At 33.5% G+C, this 19,563-nt stretch overlaps 1 protein-coding gene across 1 annotated transcript in view; it reads right to left on the bottom strand.

The window, feature by feature from the left end:
• Positions 1–12,416: 12,416 nt before the first annotated feature.
• The window catches only part of LOC145259118 (inhibitor of growth protein 1-like), a 41,304-nt gene continuing 34,157 nt past the window's right edge, over positions 12,417–19,563 (bottom strand). The window contains exon 4 of the mRNA XM_080116788.1: positions 12,417–16,029. Coding sequence (XP_079972914.1) covers positions 15,748–16,029 — 282 coding nt within the window. The 3' untranslated portion in view covers positions 12,417–15,747. The remainder of the gene's footprint in view (positions 16,030–19,563) is intronic.

Genomic DNA, 19,563 nt, shown 5'->3' on the forward strand with positions numbered 1-19,563 from the left:
CAAACGAAAATGCTGGTGCCTGGCCTTCCGGCCGGGTAGTATCTGTTCTTTGATTGGTCCTTGGTCAATGTAGGGGAAACCCTTCATACTGAGACAATTACTATTTATTTGGATACTGCCAGAGTGCCCCTTTTTTGGGGGGGGGGGGGGGAGCTGGTTCCCCCCCCCCCCATAAAAACAACCATTGTGGGAGGTTTAAAAGCAACACAATTTCATTTATAAATAAGAACCCTTTGACACTAAATGAAGCTTGATTTAAGAAACTTATGTCTACAACATAACATACGTAGCGAGACCGTCGGGTTAGGGTTAGGGTTAGGGTCATAAACAAAAATTGTTGCACAGTTGCCTTCCACGCATATCTACAGTTGTTCAATGTTGACTCTTGATGCTGGCATAAGATGTGTCCCAACCCAATAAACCTGTTGGAATCAAGAAAAACCTAAAGTTTTCATGGTACCAGAAAACCGATTAATCAGTAATCGGCTGATTTATTTATTTTTTTTTTATTACATTTTCACCCCAAACAAGTACGTTGTCACTTTGATGTAGGGGGACCTAAGTTGCAGGGGTACTATGTAGGGAGTTTAACAGCAAGATGTCTGTTCACATTGCATTTGAACTTCTGCATGTCAGTACAGTTGGGGAAGCAGGAAACCGGAAGAGAATTCCAAAGTCCTGCAGTTCTGGGGAAAAAGCTATTAGAGTAAAAGACTTTCTTACATCCAGGGATCTCAACTGTGTAGGGGTGGGATTTCGCTGCTTGTCGGGTTTGTCGGGGGTTATTTTTGTCGAGGGGGTACAAGAGCTTGTAGTTCATCAGAGCATCTACCATTAAAACACTTGTAAAACAAGCAGAGGAATGCAACATTACGTTGGTGGGACAGAGGTTGAAGTTTAGATGACAGTTCGGGACCTATTAGGTTGGCTACTCTCTTTTGGACCCTGTCCAGGAGCGAGAAACTAGTGGCAGATGCACCAGCTCAAATGTGACAGCAGTACTCCATACATGGGCGAATGGTGGCTTTGTAGAGGTACAGGATACTTTCAGGCGTAAGTACCTTTCTAGCACGATAGAGAGAGCTCACCTTCTTTGCCGCAGCCTTAGCAATAATCTCGATGTATCTATTCCAACTCCTGTTTCCTGTGAACGTTAAGCCAAGGCGCTTGAACGGAGTGCTCTCAATTATCAAAGGCAGATTAATCGGTAATTGGCCAATTTGGTAATCGGTATATCCCTTGTACCAGTCAAATCTGTCGTACTCTACAGGTCAGACGCTTAGGCACTAAATGTTGCTTATTTGATGGATCAAATGCTTTGTCTATGAGATCATGTAACCAACAAAATCGCCACATGGTTGCTTTCCCCACATATCTTACCATCGAGTCTTAAGGGTTTCCTACTAACTTAACCCCATGTTATAATTTAAGGAGAGTAGAAACTGTATTGTAAGTTTATTTTCGACAATCTTGTAACTTTCACTTTCGTTATTTTGTTCTTTTAGTCCTCACATCCCATGAGTTATGTTTCTGACAAAGAGGGAAAAATTGCTGTTTTCTGTGTCAGAATCTATTCCATCTAACATTTGTTGGTATTTTTTTTTGTTTTTTTTAGCTTCTTACATCAATCCGTCATTACAGCACAATCATGTTGACACACCGGTTCCCGTCAGATCACCAAAATTAAGCAACAATGAGCCTGGCCAGTATGAGATGGGTGACCATTTGGGAAGGCTAGGCACTGTATGTACCACACCGAGTTGTAGAAATTTCCAGGTTGGTATTTAGGGGCGCATTTAACTCATAAGGGTGGGGGAGATACACTATCGAATCAAGACAGAAAGCAACAGGAAATTACAGTCTCCACTTGTCTTCCTGAGATTACCATGGCTCTACAACATTCATCAAGTGCCTTCATACCTTGTCTGGAGCGATTTTCATTAAAAAACAAAAACAAAAATATGATAAATAACCCAAAAAGAAGATAAATTAATACAAGTACTTCTGAGGATAAACATTACTATTGGTGACAAATTATTTTTAAGAAAATTTCATTGGGAAATTAGAATTTATTTTAGTTTGCTTGAAACATGATGCATAAGATTGTGTGTTGAACTGGGATTGGATCATGATATTGTATTCTAAATTGTCAAGGTTTATCACATCTTCAGAAAGAATAAAGAATAGAATTTTTTTTCTTTCTGAAGATGAGATTTACCTCGAAAATTTGAGAACCTAACAGCACATAAACACCAGGGTTCCACACATTATGTTGGTAAATAATAAATAATTTATAATTAAAAATTATTGAAAACTTTCAATATTATCATCATTCTTTTTATTTTGCCTTATACCTAACAGTGTTTTTCTACAAAACTGTATTTTTATAGCCTTCAAACACAACTCCCCAGACGCTTTATTTCACTTTATTTACTCGTATGGCATATTTGTGTTAAAAGCAATTTTAACATTTAATAGAAAATATAGGCATGTGAAGATATGGTAATATTGGCTGCATGTAGGTGGTTGTCAGCTGTTATTTCTTCCAGAAGTAGAGTCGCAATTGGACTGGGTTAGGGTTTAGTCTTAAAATAAGAACTGGATGCATAATTTTTGCATCCGAAACCTTAATTCAAGCTAATAATTTGAAAAAAAATCTAATCTATAAAACGCACTATGTGTGTCTATCTGTTTCATTTTTTTTTTTTTTCAAACTGCATCTCCTCCGAGACACAAAGTCATTTAGTGGCTTGAAGCAGATTATATGATTGCATTTTTGTGTTCCATTCTAAAGAGTGATCTTTAGTCGGTAAAAATAGCTGCTAAAGGGTCAACACTGAAAAATTTTGAAATTAGCAGGTGTAAGTCAACTTAAAGCGTTCATATATGCATGCGCAAATATATCTATATATGTTTTATATGTTGAAGTTGGTTCTTTTTTATCTATTTCTTATCCAGCTAATGATAGTTCAAACAGTAGTAACTAAGGCTGGAGCACTAAATATTTTTGTTTCAATTCTAGCTTATGGCATGCAAATCTTTTTATTCTTTACTTTTGAAATCACTACTATATATTGGGTACAATATAATAATCAATAGAGAATTGGCTCTATAATCAATATGAAATCTGCATAAATTAAAATATCATATTTAAGCATATTTTACAACTGGTTTGGTTGTCATCCTACTTCCAGAAGAAATAACATGACTCATGGTCGATTACAACCAACATTAACAGCAACTTTACACATTTATATTTTCTAGAAAATTGTATTTAACGCAAATAGATCACAAATGAGTACGTAACCAAAACAAATTGTTTGAGACTAATTTCTAACTGTATTTCCTTGAAAATCTTTTATGTCATAAGCAATTACATTTTTATCTCTTTGAGACTGGGGACTGATTTCTCCTGTGACCCCCCCCTCCCTCTCCGCTCGACAACAAATGACTATTCTAATGCTGTTTCCACAATCTTTTTCTCTTCTGGCAGTGTCATCATTTCTCACATTGGTGGCTGGCAAGGGAGTGGGGAGGGGGGGTAGGTTAATGTCAGCTAACTGTACTTCCTAACTTCCAGCGTGGCTAGTACCGGAAGAGGTGACAAGGCAAATCAGTTTCTTCACTTTTTCTTCCCTGTGCATGGACTTTTTTTTTTTTTTTTTTTTTTTTTTTTAAATATCACGTTTTTCTATCATTTTTTTTTTATTTAATAATTATTGAAAAGTTTTTTACGGTCTCATTTTAATTAAGAATTATTTAAATTAATTCTTTTTTTAAATTATTGAAAATACTTTTTAAAATCTTTATAAATTATTTTGGGAATATTTTATATTGGATATGCTATTTTATGATGTTTGAAATTTTGGTTTTTTGATTTCAATAATTTTATTTTTATACTTTCATAAACATGTGTTTATTATATAAATTAAAAAAAGAAACTAACTTATTTTAAAATTTAAAAAAAAAAATTTATTTCATAAACATACTTCTTATAAAATTTCAAATAAAATAAAAACATTTATTTTTTTAATTTTGTTTATTTTTATTATTTCATAAACATATATTTCTTATAAAATTTCAAATAAAATAAAAACATTTATTTTTTAAATTTTGTTTATTTTTATTATTTCATAAACATATATTTCTTATAAAATTTTAAATAAAATAAAAACATTTTTTTTTTTAATTTTGTTTATTTAAAGTACAAATAAAGACTAATTGTGTTATTTTTTTTATCTTTTTATAATTTTTTAATTTTTTTGTATATTTTTCAACAATATCCTTTTCTTATATTTTATTTCAATAAATCGCTTCACAATAGAAATATTGAAGAACAATAAAAGTGAAGGAACTGATTTGCCTTGTCACTGCTTCTGGAAGCAGCAACGCCGGAAGTTAGGAAGTACAGTAAAACCCTGGGATACGGTGGCCCAAGGATGCAATTTTTTCAGGTTACGATGTGGAATTTTCCGGCCCCTGGTTGCGGTATTTGCCCTGCCGTACAGTGTTATTTATGTTAATTTATTATATACATGTGTATATAAAAGGGTGTATGGGGTGTTCAGGGAGGGGTTAGTACCTTTGGTAGAGGGCTTACCATGTTCTCTTCGTAGAACAGCCCATCTGCCACTGGACCTCACCTGGCACTCAGCTCTCACCTGTGGCTCCCCATAGCTGACGCATGCAACAGTGGCCACACCCTGGATATTGGCTTTGGGTGGCAAGCTTGCTAAACCAGGTGAGAGTAACCGACGGGTCACAAATCCTCGGTGAACTAAGATCGGGCTGTGTCAGCCCTACCGCATGCAAATCCAAAACTGCGGTATAAAGACACTGTTAAAGCCAATCTGCAATGGTGTATCAAACCGGGAAACCTAGAGGGTCATGCTATGGACAGACTAAAATGGCAAGGTCAACACTCAAGGCTGTTGCCAACTTTGAAAAGGCTCGTAGCCAGAAACTCACTGCTGCCAGAGAGAGACACCACAGAGCAGCTTCAGCAGTGATCACAACAACTGACTCCCAGTGCCCCTAATGTTCTAGACTATGTGCCTCTAGACTGGGGCTGCAGAGCCACCTCCGTGTGCACAGATGAGATGCAGAACACAAACGTCATCTTCGGATCCGATGGACAACCACCACGTGTATTATATACTGTACTTTATTTTGTTACTAATAAGAAAACACATTCTATTGATGTCAGCTCAACTCTGGGTGCGTATGTGATGCCATCACGAGAAACAACCCTCTAAGCAGTAAGGTCGGCATTTATGTCTTCTGTCGAGGCCATTTTCGTCGGTTGGTTGATCAATTTATTTACTCATCTTAACCTCCTAAAGCTCTCTCGATCTGGTCCGTGGAAAAAGCTGCAGCAACGAAGAATGGCCAGCATGTGAAGAGATTAGCAGCAGCAGCAGAAAATTGCACATATGAAAATTAGAAAGTGTGTACAAGAAAAGGAAGCAAAAAAAAAAAAAAAAAAATGCAACATCTGCTCAGGCAGAAAACGAAGTTGGCTTCAAAGAAAATGAATGTCAAAATGCGAAGGCGAGAATTGGTTGGCGGGCGGTTGAAGAAATAGAAACGCATACCAGATAAAATGGTCATGTGGCAGCGAAAGACTTTTTTCAGTGGTGTTGAAGCAATGATAACAGCAATAAAAAAAAAAAAAAAAAAAGTTCCGTTGAAAAAGAAAAAAATGCAGACTGATATTTTATTTATTTGTTTGTTCATTTGCAAAGTAGCGGCTACGTTACAAATATATCGACTGCTACTGCCCAGTCCTTTTGTCTCTGTTACTGCCACACCTTGATTAACAATCCTATTTTAGTTTTCTTTTGTGTGTCTTTGTGAACAACTTCCTATACCTTTGTTCTGCTGATGATAAACTTATTTCCTCTTTTTTTTTTGTAAGGTTTTCTTTTTTATTTTACTTCCTAGCACTTGGAGGGGGGATATCATTAGTATCACATATCAAGAATCTCTTACTTTTGCGAGGGGCAGCATTGAACATTTACACGATTGTAGAAGCGATTGTCAAAGATGCAGAAGCTAATTGGTATAAAACAAGATTAAAAGAAAGATTTTATTAAATATTGAAGAAAAAAAAAATTTTTTTTTTTAAATTAAAAAATAAGCAAACAAATCCGTTCAATCTATGCATTTAATGCAGAAAATACTGTAATATTATCGATGTCTACCAACCTTCCCACTAAAAAAGAGAAAGTAAGTATAACAAAAGAAATAGGAAATAGGGTTGGTGAGAAGACATGGATAGGAAGTTGTTCACCATATAGATATATTTAGAATTAGTTTGCGGGACATGTTGTGGGAGTAGCTAGGATTTCAGTTGAAGTTTACTTCAGTAGTCTTCAACTGTCCAAAAGAAAAAAAGAAAAATACAACAAAAGAAATAGGAAATAAGGTTGGTGAAAAGACAGTAGAAGGGACTGGGTAGACAAAAGGAGGTTGACATGGAATTATTGGTTAGTGTGTAGCAATAAAACTGAACGATAGAGATATGTTTAGGATTGGCAAGGGGTTTTACGGCAGTGTCCGGTTGACAGCAGTTAGGAGTGGTTTTTGGCAATAGATGACGAGCCAGAGTTGAGTTGCGACTTTGACACTGTCGGAACACTTGATGATAGTTGAATTTGGGATACAAATGAAGACAGCTCATGGCTCTGAGCAGATGGTGAAATGAATTGGTCAACCAACTAACAAACACAGCCTCGACAGTAGACTTATGTGAACTTGAGCAATTCAGAGGGTCAAGGGTGGCATACATGTAACGTACATAGACAGAAAGCACTACTGTCTGTATTTTCCTTTGGAATTATTTTTTATCTAATTTTTATACTTCTGAACGTGTGCCCACACCACTTGGCAATCGCCAATACGTAAGAGACGACTACGCAGGCCAGGACCGGAACAAGAGAAAACTGAATAGAACAAATCCACGATACAATGTTGAAGAGTTGTCAAGATGTGATGTCACAGTTAAACCATGAGCAACAACCTCACGTCAATTTGAAAACAGTGTAAAGGAAACAGGGAGATAAGTCCGAATCAAAATTTTAGAAAACCGTTCATAAAAAATAAAGTTAAATAAAAAATTAAATAAAGAAATAATATAAAAATAAATTAAAAAAAAAAAAAAAAAATAAAAATAACCTAACGAATTTACATGATTTTTAGCATACGATAGTTTCTTTCCATCACGGGTTTGTATCTCATACAGATTTTTCTTTATTTTTGATTTTGCACACACAATTCTGGACAACGACACTTTATTTTAAAGGTCATCAATTTCTTTTTAGATGAGGATTGATCATTCGTGTCATAATGACTGCTATTCTCATTTCGATGGATGTATGCCACCCTAAACATTCGACCTTCTTCGGTGCATTTGTTTGAAGTTGGCAATCTTTATGTTGAGCCCAAAAAAGTTAGCTGGAAGAATTTCAAACTGAGCTGAATAAAATTTTGTTTGTTTTTGCTTCATATATCTTCAAATATTTATTCATGGTGTTTGGTTTGGGTTTTTTTGTTTTTTACAGCATATCAACCCTTTTTCGAGTTATTTAATCACAAATCCAGTAATTTCGGGGGAAAAAGGTTTTGTATTTCAAGTTCATATAATTATACATAGTGTTTAGTTTGGTTGATTTGTACAGGAAAATAGTTGCTTTTGTTTTTGACTTTGCAGAACATGATTGAGTTTTTATTTAGAATAGAAATAAGTGATGTTTGGTGCACTTTAGGTCAAGACACTAGTATCTTCATAAAGCCTGATCTAGCAGCACTATTAAATAAAGGTTTCAGTTTGAAATTCCATGCAGATCGTAAATTCGAACAAATGCAAAGGATGTATTAGAACACTGCCTGGGTGTTTGGAGGTGTGCATTGAGCAAAAAAGTGGTAGTAGGTAGGCTCGAACCTGTACCACGAAGGAGGAAAAGAATGGGGAAAAAAAAAAAAAAATGACGTCTTTGCTGTTGTGCCCATCACCAAACCGAAAGTGACGAATGTTTAAATTAAGGCTAGTCGATCAAAAAAAAAAAAAAAGGGATGATTTTAAAAAATATTGGCGAAAAAAGCGACCCCTCCTTGTAGAAAAGTGCCCAGTTAAGGGTGATATTTGTTGTCCAAAGGGGTGAGCTTCAAAACAATACCAATCTTGTGAAAATCCGTTGCCTCTGTTGAAAGTTTTAGGCAGACGTACAAACATACATTTAAACAAACATATGAGATTCATACAGGGTGACCCCCCCCAAAAAAAACGGGCCCCAACTCTAATTAAGCCTCGTTTCTTAGTGTTTTATCCGAATGAAATGAAACTTTAGTCATAACTATTTTATTATATTTAAAACATCAACTCAAAACACTAGGGTCTTTGGCCTTTCTTCCTCCGTTCTACAACATGCGTTCTAGATGGGCTCCATTTAGTTTTTGCTTTTTTTTAGGAGGGGGGGGCACCCTGGGGGGGGCCCACCCTGTATGGGGGGGCAGGGGGGGCCCACCCTGTATAATATATGATCTTAAGACAGCATAGGAGGATAATTCCCACTACAAGTAAACCCTGACCGAATATTCAAAATAGCATTTGCAGCTCAAATAAGATTCTCTGGTATGGTTACTCCACACTAGCTTAGACAAGGAATGGTTCACTTTCTCTAAGTGGTGTTGCCTATAGTAACAACAATAAGCTAGAGACTCCACCAGATTAGATGAATTCTGGTCCTGGAATCCAGTAAGACCAAAAGAAGCAAACTATAACAGTTAACTGATGAATGAAAAAACAAGTGAAGCATGCATGGTCCCCTGTGAGTGTACAGTGAACGAGGCATAAAAAAAATTACTAACTTCAGTATTTACCTCCCCCGTTTAGCCCCAAAAGTTTCCAGGGGTCGTCAAATCCTGGTGAAAATGAAAAAAACGGTACAGTTTTAGGTCTTAACATATGTAAATTTGAGTTCTGCACCATGCAGAAAAAAAAAAAAAATAAATAAATAAATAAAAGACTAAGTCCATCATTTACGCCCCCCCCCTCCAATTTAGCCATAAAAGTCCCCAAGGCCTTAACATATTTAAATTTGAGTTCAGCACCATGCAAAACTACTAAATAGACATACATAGGAAATTTTGGACAAATATGGTAAAATAGTCCCAAAAATAAAGTGGTTTTAAAGTATAGACAAACAAAATTACATAGAAATCAGTTACGACATTTTAGAAAGTTTTATGAAAATCCAAGGCATCAATTTTTTTTAATAAGCACAAAAGTGTCAATTTTAGCCATTTTAACCCGAAAGGCACCCCTAGAGGGGGGGGGGAACCAACCAGAGTTTTTCTGGAAAATCCATTCTGTTACTTTTTTTACTCATATCATGTTTAATGTTTGTGCAAAATTTCCAAAAATTCTAAGGTGTAGTTATTGAGAAAAGTGCGGACAGACGAATGGACAAGGGTGAATTTACAGGTCCACACTCCTTTGTCGGGGGACCAAAAATTAATATTATTAACTTTTTCACTAACTCAACATTTGAGATAAACAGACTCAACATTTGAGATAAACAGAACTGTAATTGAATCTTCAAATATCTATGCATCTCATATAGAAATCAAGCGTTAAACCCCAGGAAAAGACCCTTTGTTTTTTGAGAATTTCGACTGAAGTAAAATGAAAAAAAAAAAAAGTTTTCTTGCTAATTTCATTTTAGTTCTGGCAAAGTTCTCAGGAATGAAGTGGCACCTTCCTGGGTTTAACACGGGATCTCTCTGAGATACAAGGTGCCGATTGCTCCTATGATTACTGGAATGATGGAGATTTTCCTAAGATTCAATTTTTTTTTATGTTGTGCCTTTGTATTTTGTTATCCCCCACCCCCATCAGCATCAGGGTAATAGTCAGCTAACATACTTCCTAACTTCCGGCGTGTCTGGTACCAGAAATGGTGACAAGGCAAATCAGTTACTTTGCCTATATCTTCCCTGTACATATACACTTTTTTTTTAACGTTTTTCCAAGCATCCTTTTTTGATATAATAATTTTTTAAAAGTTTTTTTCATTCTTATTTTGATTAAAAATTATTGAAATTATTTTATTATTTTATTTATTTTTTTTTAAATTATTGAAAACGCGTTTTGCTATGAAAAGTGCAAACGAAGACTAATTGTGTTATTTTTATCTGTATAATTTTATTGAACGATTTACATCAAAAATTAATAATGTCCTTTTCTATTCTATTGAAACAAAATTGCTTAATAAAAATAAGGGAATTGATTCGCCTTGTCACCGCTTCCGGTAGCAAACATACCGGAAGTTAGAATTTACGTTAGCTGACTATAACCAGCATCAGACCTGACAAGAAAAAGGTTACATCAGATTGAAACATTGTGAATATAAAACCACCGAGGTAAGCTCTGATATCAATTGAAGTTTGGACACAGTTGGAGACCATTCAGGCTAGCATAAATTCTTGGAAACAAAGCAATGCAATGATTGCAAGAAATTAAGTAATATACAAACATTTAAAAAAAGAAAAAAAAAAAAAATGGTAAAGAAAATTTTTTTTAAATGTAATTAAAAAAAAAAAAAAAAAAAAAAAAAAAATTGAAAAAAGCTAGAATAAATTTTAATTTCTTTTGCTAAATCATTCCAATTTTCTTTATTAATTGTTCTTAAAGAAGATAAGATCAACAAGTACAACCATTATGTTTTGCCCGTCAGCTTTTATTCATTTGGCCTTAATCCACTGACTTTCTTTTTACAATTCTTAATTACAATCAAGGTCCATCTTAAGAAAAAAAAAATTAATTTTTAGAGGATACACCCATAGGCATAAACTTTTTAAATTTTTATGGATTTCAAGGTTCAGCTTGAATAAAAAAAAAATTAAAAAATTTTTAATTCAAATTTTTTTTTTTAATGTTTACTTTTTATAGGAGGCATAAACTTTTAAAATTTTGATGGATTTCAATGAAAAACAAATGTTTTGTTTTTATTACTTCTTTTCTTTTATGGCATAACAAGATTTTTGATGTCGCCATATTGTTTGTAAACTATGGTAGCTCAAAAACGTTCATGTTTAAGTGGATGAAGCATGTGAAATAAGGTTAATGAAAAATACTCAAAAATGTTGAAATATGCTTCCATAACGTTTAGACAGACACAAAAGAAATAATACAAGAAGTAAAATAGAAAAAAAAAAAAAATTAAATAAAAAATAATTTATGACTGTTGAAAAACAAAGGTAAAAATAACTGATTATTTAAAATTAAAAAAAAATAAGATTTTTTCATGGGGGAAAATGATTGTCAAGAAGCATTTAAACGAACGTCTGAAAGAAAGTATTCTGGTTCTTATTTAGAATTCAACTTAAATAAAAAATATAGACAAATCTTTATGATGTACATATCCATCATGGAACAAAGATGTCATATCCCCCCCAAAAAAAATCACAAATTGATTAAGTAGTTTTTTTTTTTTTTAAAACAAAGACAACAAAATTTTATGAGAAAACGAGGCAGGAGCTGTCATGTTGTTTAAGAATGTGTTAAAATTCAAAGGTGACAACTCAATTCGACTAATGAGATTTTGTTTGTATTCAAAATAAAACTTTTGCAATTCATAATTTTTTTTTTAGTAAAAAAAAAAAATAAATAAAGAAAATTAAAAAATTAAAAAAAAATTAATCAAATTACATAATTTTTGGAATATGACATTTTTGTTCTGTGACTAGTACATGCATCATAAAAAATTTTTCTGTAAAAAATTTTTTTTAAGTCAAATTCTAAATAAAGATCCGGTGTTAATATATTCACATTTCATGATAAAGTAATATATATAATTTAGAGAAGACGAATAACAATGCTGAAATATAGCAGATTATAAAAAATAAAATAAATAATTAAAAAAAATTTTTTAAATTAAAAAAGAAAATTTTAAAAGAAAAAAAATTTTTTTTTTAATAAAATCTGTACAAGGGAAGACTGGTTGACTTATTTTTTTTAACTCTAACCTAATACTAAATTATTTACTAACAGACCATTTGCCACACAAAAAAGTTTTTATTTATTTATTTTTCTAACTGTTTAATGTTGGTTCAGTTTAACTTGATTGTTTACAGAAATCTTATTTGGTAAAAATCTATTTAGTTTGGTTTAAATTCTGTAGAAACCAACAAGGAAAGTAAAATGGCTCCCAAGTAAAGCCAGATTGGTACAATTAATTTTATAATAAAAGATTTTCTAATCAGTAAAATTAACAATTTTATTGTTGTGTTATTTGCTTTAAAATAAGTAAAAGGAACTTAAAAAATTTTTTAAGAAAATTAAAAAGTAATTCTATAAAGCACATGAACTTTAAAAAAAAAAAAAAAAAATTGAATGACAAAGTGATTTAAAAAAAAAAAAAAAAAAAAAAAAAAAAAAAATTTAAATCTTACTGGCTTCCAAATTTCATGATTACCAAAGCTGTATATGTGATGACAGCTTTCAGGTGGGGCAATTTTATTGCCCGTTTCCCCGAGACGCCCCACCCCTACCGGGGAATGGACATCCTTACCTTCTGACCTTGTGTCACATCTTGCTAAGTTGGGCAGCAAGTAAATATCTACTTAGGGAATATTACACCTTTATCAAATGTTTCTATTTTCTTTTATTCAAACACTTGATAAAGGGAAAGTATCCTAGAAATATCGACATTCCAACGTTACATATACGACTTGGGATTGAAAGCAAATAAGATTAAATATGTCGGTTTATGCTTCCGTTCAGTCTCAAGAGACAATGGATAACCTCTGTAAGGGTAGCTCCACATGTAATTGTGAAGCAAGGGTTGCACAATCCTCAGCCACACCTCTTCTGAATCAGCACTGCTTGAGTCCAGTGGCAAGGAGAGGCCCAATACTGACTGGAAACAGTGCATAGATAAGCAGAGAGCACATACAGTACCTAGAATTCCCAAATGGTCACCCATTTTAATACTGACTAGGATCATTGCTGCTTAACCAATGTATTACAATTGTTTACAGTTGTTTCGAAGCTGTATTTATTTATCCTTTGAAGAAAAAACAAATAAACAAAAAAAAAATGCATATCTTTATGTATGTTCTTTATTTGGAATTTGGGTTCTCATGTAGTTGTTGTCTCTCCGTGTCTACTTTGTTTTTGTTTTTTTTTTCTGGCGCACATGCCCCTATCCGAATTCGTAACAGTGGGTTGACATCAGTGGACTTTTTTTTTCTTTCTTTTTTTTTTTTTTTACGAAAATGGTCATTAAAAAATTTTTTAAGTTTAACCTATTTCAAACTGATGGTAATTATTGCACAGTAAAAGTAATTAAATTAAAACAAAAATAAGATTTCTTATTTCGAATTATTTAATTAAGTAAAAATTCCATACAAATGTCCATGAGAACATTCAAATTTGTTAGAATAATTTTTTTCAATTTAGTAATAAAGTAAAAAATGAAATTTTTACTTGATTAAATAATTCATCATAAGAAGGATTTGTTTTAATCTAATTATTTTTTATTGTGCAATAATTTATATCAGTATGAAATATGTTAACCTTAAAAAAAAAAAAAAAAAAAAAAAAAAAAGAAAGAAAAAAGTCTTTTGATGCCAGCCTGCAGCTACTATTCGAAATAAGGGTACATTAAGGGTATATGGACGAGAAAAAACAAAAGTAGAAACAGGGCGACAACATCTACATGAGAACTGGAATTTGATTTGAAAAATGCATTGAATTGCTGAAATAGCTACATATAAGCTATTTTATTCAATTTAGGTAAACAAAATTATCGTAAGTCGCAACAATGAATTGACTATTTCAGTCTTAAAAGACAGTTAAGCGATAATAAAACTTTGGTCTTAATCGAGGCTAGTCAGATTTAAATGACTGATCTCGAGTAAGACCAGAGGTTTATCGTCGTTTGATGTCTTGTAAGACTGAAACAGTCAATTTATTGTAGTGACTTATAGTAATTTTGTTTACCTAAATTGAATAAAATAATATCCTGCTCTTTTCATTGTTGAAATGTAATGGTTTTTACTTTGATATTTTTAACCGGGTACATACATACACACACACATATATATATATATATATATATATATTATTATTATTTATTTGAAAGTAAACAGTTACATTTGGTAGCTACAAACAGCCATCTGTTTCAGTCAATGAGACTTTGTCAGGTAACCCAGAACCATTTGACGCTATAAAAAAAAAATTTGAGCTCTCTAAATAAGGATAAAAATGGAGAAGTATTTCAACATTTTTTTGGAAAAGCTCATTTTTTAAATTTTTTTTCTATAGCATCGAATGGTTCAGGGTCGCCTAACAAAGTCTCATTGACTGAAACAGATGGCTGTTTGTAGCGACCAAATGCAACTGTTTACCTTTGAATAAATAATCAAAAATATTTTGCTCTTGTTATCAAGCACTATCTAACAACCTTGTGGAGTTCATTAGTTCCTACTTTTGAATATCTCAAACCTGGATTTATATATATATATATATATATATATATATATATATATATAACTATTCCAAATAGAGCTGCTGATATTTGCAAGTTATCGACTGATCTTTATAGTCATCTTATTGAAGATTTGATTTTCTGTATGCTCTAAATTGAATTATATATCTAATTTTATATATCTATTTTTGGTATTTACTTCACTGCTCAATACTGGAGTAGAGCTAGGTAGTAAGTTTTGAAGATATATATATATATATATATATATATATATATACATAGCAATTAAGCTACACAAAATTTTCTGGGTTCCATCCTGGTGAAGATGAATCATTATTTATAAGGATGAACCACATGAAACTTGTGTAGCTTAATTGCCATATACATTACATTTTCACAACTTATTACTAATATATATATATCCCCAAAACAGTTTTTCATATTAAACAACTGATAATCCTAATAAATACTAGCATAAATTCTTGGAAGCAAATTAATGTAGTGATTGGAAGAAATTAATTGACGTACACCTTGGGAACATAAGCCAAAAGGAAGACGAAAAACGAGGTGGAGAGACGACCTGATAAAACACATGGGTCCCACATGGCAGCAGGTAGCTCGGGATAGAGATAGATGGCTAAAGTTCAGGGAGGGGTTCCTCATTGAGTGATATTGATTGAATTGACTTACAAGCAAATAAGTTTTCTAATGAAAACATTTGTGATTAAGAGTTATTTTGTTTTGTTATATAGTTTTAAAGGCGTAAAAACTTCCAAGACTAAATGTGTGCATAGTGTAGTTGGTACGTTCATATAGTTGAGAGAGAGAGAGGAAGGGAGGATATATAAATAAAAAAAAAAAAAAAAATAAAAATAAAAAAAAAAAATCGGTTAGTGATTTCAATTCAGTTTTCCTTTTAACAACCTGGTATATTTCTGCACTGTTATCAAACTCCTATAAATTATCAATATATATATTAGACAATGCTTCAAACAAACACATCACCCTCTTAAAATGATATCCTAAAAAAAAAAAAAAAAAAAAAAAAAAAAAGGGGACTGGGGTATCTCATGTTTAAATAACTCATTAGCTTGCAGCCATTGTCATTCCTAGTATTTGAGAAACCAATTGTCTGTCATGACAGCAATATGTTGTCAGATTCACTTTATTTGCAGATGACCGAATAGTCTTTGTTGTTTATTTTCTGCTTTGCATTCCGTTCCGAAACCGTGTTGCAAAATAAATCCGCTGAACATTATTTGTCGTGTCGTTTCACATTGCTTTTGTCCCCACGACACCTGGGACAATACCATTTTCCTTTCGGCTTCGAAGTAAGATTGACACAACTGAAATGGAACCACTCGATGGTGCAAAGGACATTATCACAACCGATCATCTCCCCATAAGACACCTGGTTGCAATCACAATACGTAGGTTCATCCGGATCGATTGGTGGATCGATTGGGGATTTTTCGCTTTCTTTCTCTTTCTTGCTTTTTCTTTTCTTTTTCTTCTTCGACACTCGATCTTTTTCCTCCTGGAACAAAAAAATAAAATAAATCATTTTCAAGACGGGCATGAATAACAACAGAAGAGACAATAAAAACGGGAGAATTTTAATCTATGGCCCTTATCCTTGCCAGACTTTCATAAGAAACGCACGACTAGCTACAACCATTATCAAAAATTTCCTCCACTATCTATACCTAAATCTAAACAGATTCCATGGATAAATCTTTCCTAGAACTGACTGCCTGTGGAATTCTGTTCTGCTTGTATGTTTTTCAGCTGACTACAATATGGCCATCTTCAATATAAACAAGTTCTAGTTAAGCAGTCCCCTTAAATAATCAAATTAAAACCAATTTCCACCACTAAGTTGTTGTCCTGGTAACCATTGTACATTTCCTTATTAACCCTTATACTCAAGTGTCCTCTGGGCCTTGATAAGTGGTGACTTGCTTGTAAAAATTTAAAAAAAAAAAAAAAAAAAAAAAGTGAAGCATGCATGGTCCCTCATGAGTGCATAGTGAACGAGGCATAAAAAAAAGCCCTAAAAGTCCCCAAGGCCTTAACATATTTAAATTTGAGTTCAGCACCATGAAAAACTGATAAATAGACATACACAGAAAATTTTAGACAAATATGGTAAAATAGTCCCAAAAATGGAGTGTTTTTATTAGCCCTAAAAGAGCCCCTGGGGCACATCCTAGAGTTATCACGAAGTATAGACAAACAAAATTATATAGAAATCAGTTAGTTGCAACTTTTCAGAAAGTTTTATGAAAATCCAAGGCATCAATTTTTTTTAATAAACACAAGTGTCAATTTTAGCCATTTTAACCCAAAAGGCACCCCCCTAAGGGGGGCAACCAGAGTTTTCCCAGAAAATCCATTCTGTTACTTTTTTACTCGTATCATGTTTAATGTTTGTGCAAAATTAAAAAAAATTCCAAGGCATAGTTATTGAAAAAAGTGGGAACAGACGTACGGACGAGGGTTAATTTACAGGTCCACCCTCCTTTTGTCGAGGGGATCAAAAAAGTTCTATTGGTGTTAAAATCCATGCAGTATTTAAATGAGAGAAAAACGAAAAAAGAAAAATATATCCAGTATATAATAAAATAATATTGTTTATCCAAGTTATTTATTTTTAAATCATGTATTAAGATTTGGTCCATATTCTTGCAATGCAGAGCAAACCCCCTTTTCCTTAGTTGAAAAACAAACAAAAAAAAAAAAAACATGAATTTCACACCCGATGAAGGTTGTAGGTTACAATGACCGAGACATTGTGCCAATAACACCCAAAATGAGAATACTTGTCCAAATAACCAAAACAATGCAATCATGAATTAAGACTGTTTTCATTTTTCTTTAAACCAACTTTTACAAAACAATTAATGAAGACTTCTTTTTTTAAAAAAAATTCCCGAGTTCGACAAGATACACCTGAAGAAGGTCAGAGGTTACCTCGACCAAAACGTTGCGAAAATCACACTCAAGATGAGAACAGTAATCCGATGAATAATATTACAAATAACCAATCCTCATCTCAAAAATTCAGAAACATATTTTAGTGTCGTCCGCACCAAGGATTGAACCTTCAAAACAATGTAACTTCACAACTGAATTATACCAAGTACCTTATCCACTATGCCACAGGGCATAGCAGATAAAATACTTGGTAACAACAATTTCAAGCTTGACAAGATACACTTTTTTTTTTTTTTTTTTTCAATTTTCACCCCAAACAAGGCACAGTGCCACTTTGAAGCAGGGGGCTACTATCAGGGACTTAATTAGCGAGGTCATTATGAAGGGAGATGAGTAGAAAGATGTTTGTTAACATTACACTTGAACTTCTGCATATCATTGCAGTTGGGAAAGCAGAATCTCGGAAGGGAGTTCCAAAGACCCGCAGTTCTGGGGAAGAAACTATTGGAGTAAGGGAGTTCCAAAGTCCCGCAGTTCTGGGGAAGAAACTATTGGAGTAAAAGGCTTTCTTGCACCTAGGGATCTCTACTGTAAAGGGATGAGACTTGGTAGCTTGTCGGGTTTGTCGGGGGTAGTTACGTCGGGGAGGTACAAGTGTTTGCAGTTCGTCAGAGCATTCACCATTAAAGTATTTGTAGAACAGGCAGAGGGATGCAACATCTCGTCGATGGGACAGAGGCTGAAGCCTAGATGACAGTTCAGGACCTATCAGGTTGGCTACTCTCTTTTGAACCCTTTCCAGGAGCGAGAGACAAGCAGCAGATGCACCAGCCCAGATGTGACAACAGTACTCCATACATGGGCGAATGGTTGCCTTATAGAGGTATAGGATACTGTCAGGCGTAAGTAGTTTTGAAGTACTTGAAGAGGGTCCCGAAGGTTATATCAACCGAAATGTTGTCAAAATCACACTCAAGATAAGAACAGTAGTCTGATGAATACAGACATTAAAATACAATTGCGAATTATTTAGGGCTCCTAACTTCTTATGGCAGACTGAACAAGAACATGCTACTCCCATGGATTAACCTCCGACATTCATGTTTATCTTATTGAACTCCGAGATCTGTCGAACTCATAAATCAGCACAAAATTTTCAAACAGAAGAGCATGCTACCATGGGGGTAGCATGCTCTTGTAATGACAAGCCGAAGTCTAAATTATACGGATACTATTCTTAGTATCGTCCATGCTGAGGAGTGAACCTTCAACCTTCCAAAGGGTAACTTTTACAACTGAATTTTACCAAGTACTCTATGCCATGTAGTGATCTCAGATAGGGTTTGTATCAGAATGCTTCTGATCAATATTGAAAATCGATAATCGAAAAATCTGATTACAAAAGGAGCAGTCCAATTTTTAACAAAGTCGAAACTCTTATAAAGCCTAGCTTCAAAAGTGCATTTGAGAAGTTTTATCATCACACAAGCAGAAAGGCCCAGCATAAAAAAAAAAATTAACAGTAGATTCTTGTATATGACAGGGGTGTATTCAAAATGAATGTTTCTGTTTAGAGCAAAATCGAACCAGGATATCTGACCTTTGAATTTTAAACAAGCCATTATGTAAAATAATTTTATAAAATCAACAGTAGGTTCTCTACAGTGCAATATAAACTACAATGTATTGTGGATTAAGTCACTGTGTGGAGGCATGTGAAACTTTCTCCCAGCACATCACAGTGGGTCCCCAACTAGAGCATGCAATCAATTGATTTAATTGGGAGGAAAAAAAAAGGGGGCAATTTCACAAATTTCAATGACAAGAAAAGGATGTGTATAACATTCATTGATCCTCATTTAATCCCAGGCAATATCTGGCATCCCTGCTAGTATACATACATGCAGTAATAAGTCGTGATCAATAGTGATAAGTAGTAAGACTGTACACTGGAATGTAAATATGAGGTAGAATTCATTATACGAGGTGTCTTCAATAAGTTTGCAGATTTTTTTTGTATTTAAAATTGTTATAAACTCTTGGAAATTCAATATGTTATTGCTATACATCTTATGAGATGACTGACCAATCTTTATGATTTTAGGATTAAATGAACAGCTACGACAGGAGTTGG

Source organism: Euprymna scolopes, chromosome 34 (genome assembly GCF_053919585.1).
Source record: "Euprymna scolopes isolate OS-2025 chromosome 34, ASM5391958v1, whole genome shotgun sequence".
NCBI classification, from domain to species: Eukaryota; Metazoa; Mollusca; class Cephalopoda; order Sepiida; family Sepiolidae; genus Euprymna; species Euprymna scolopes.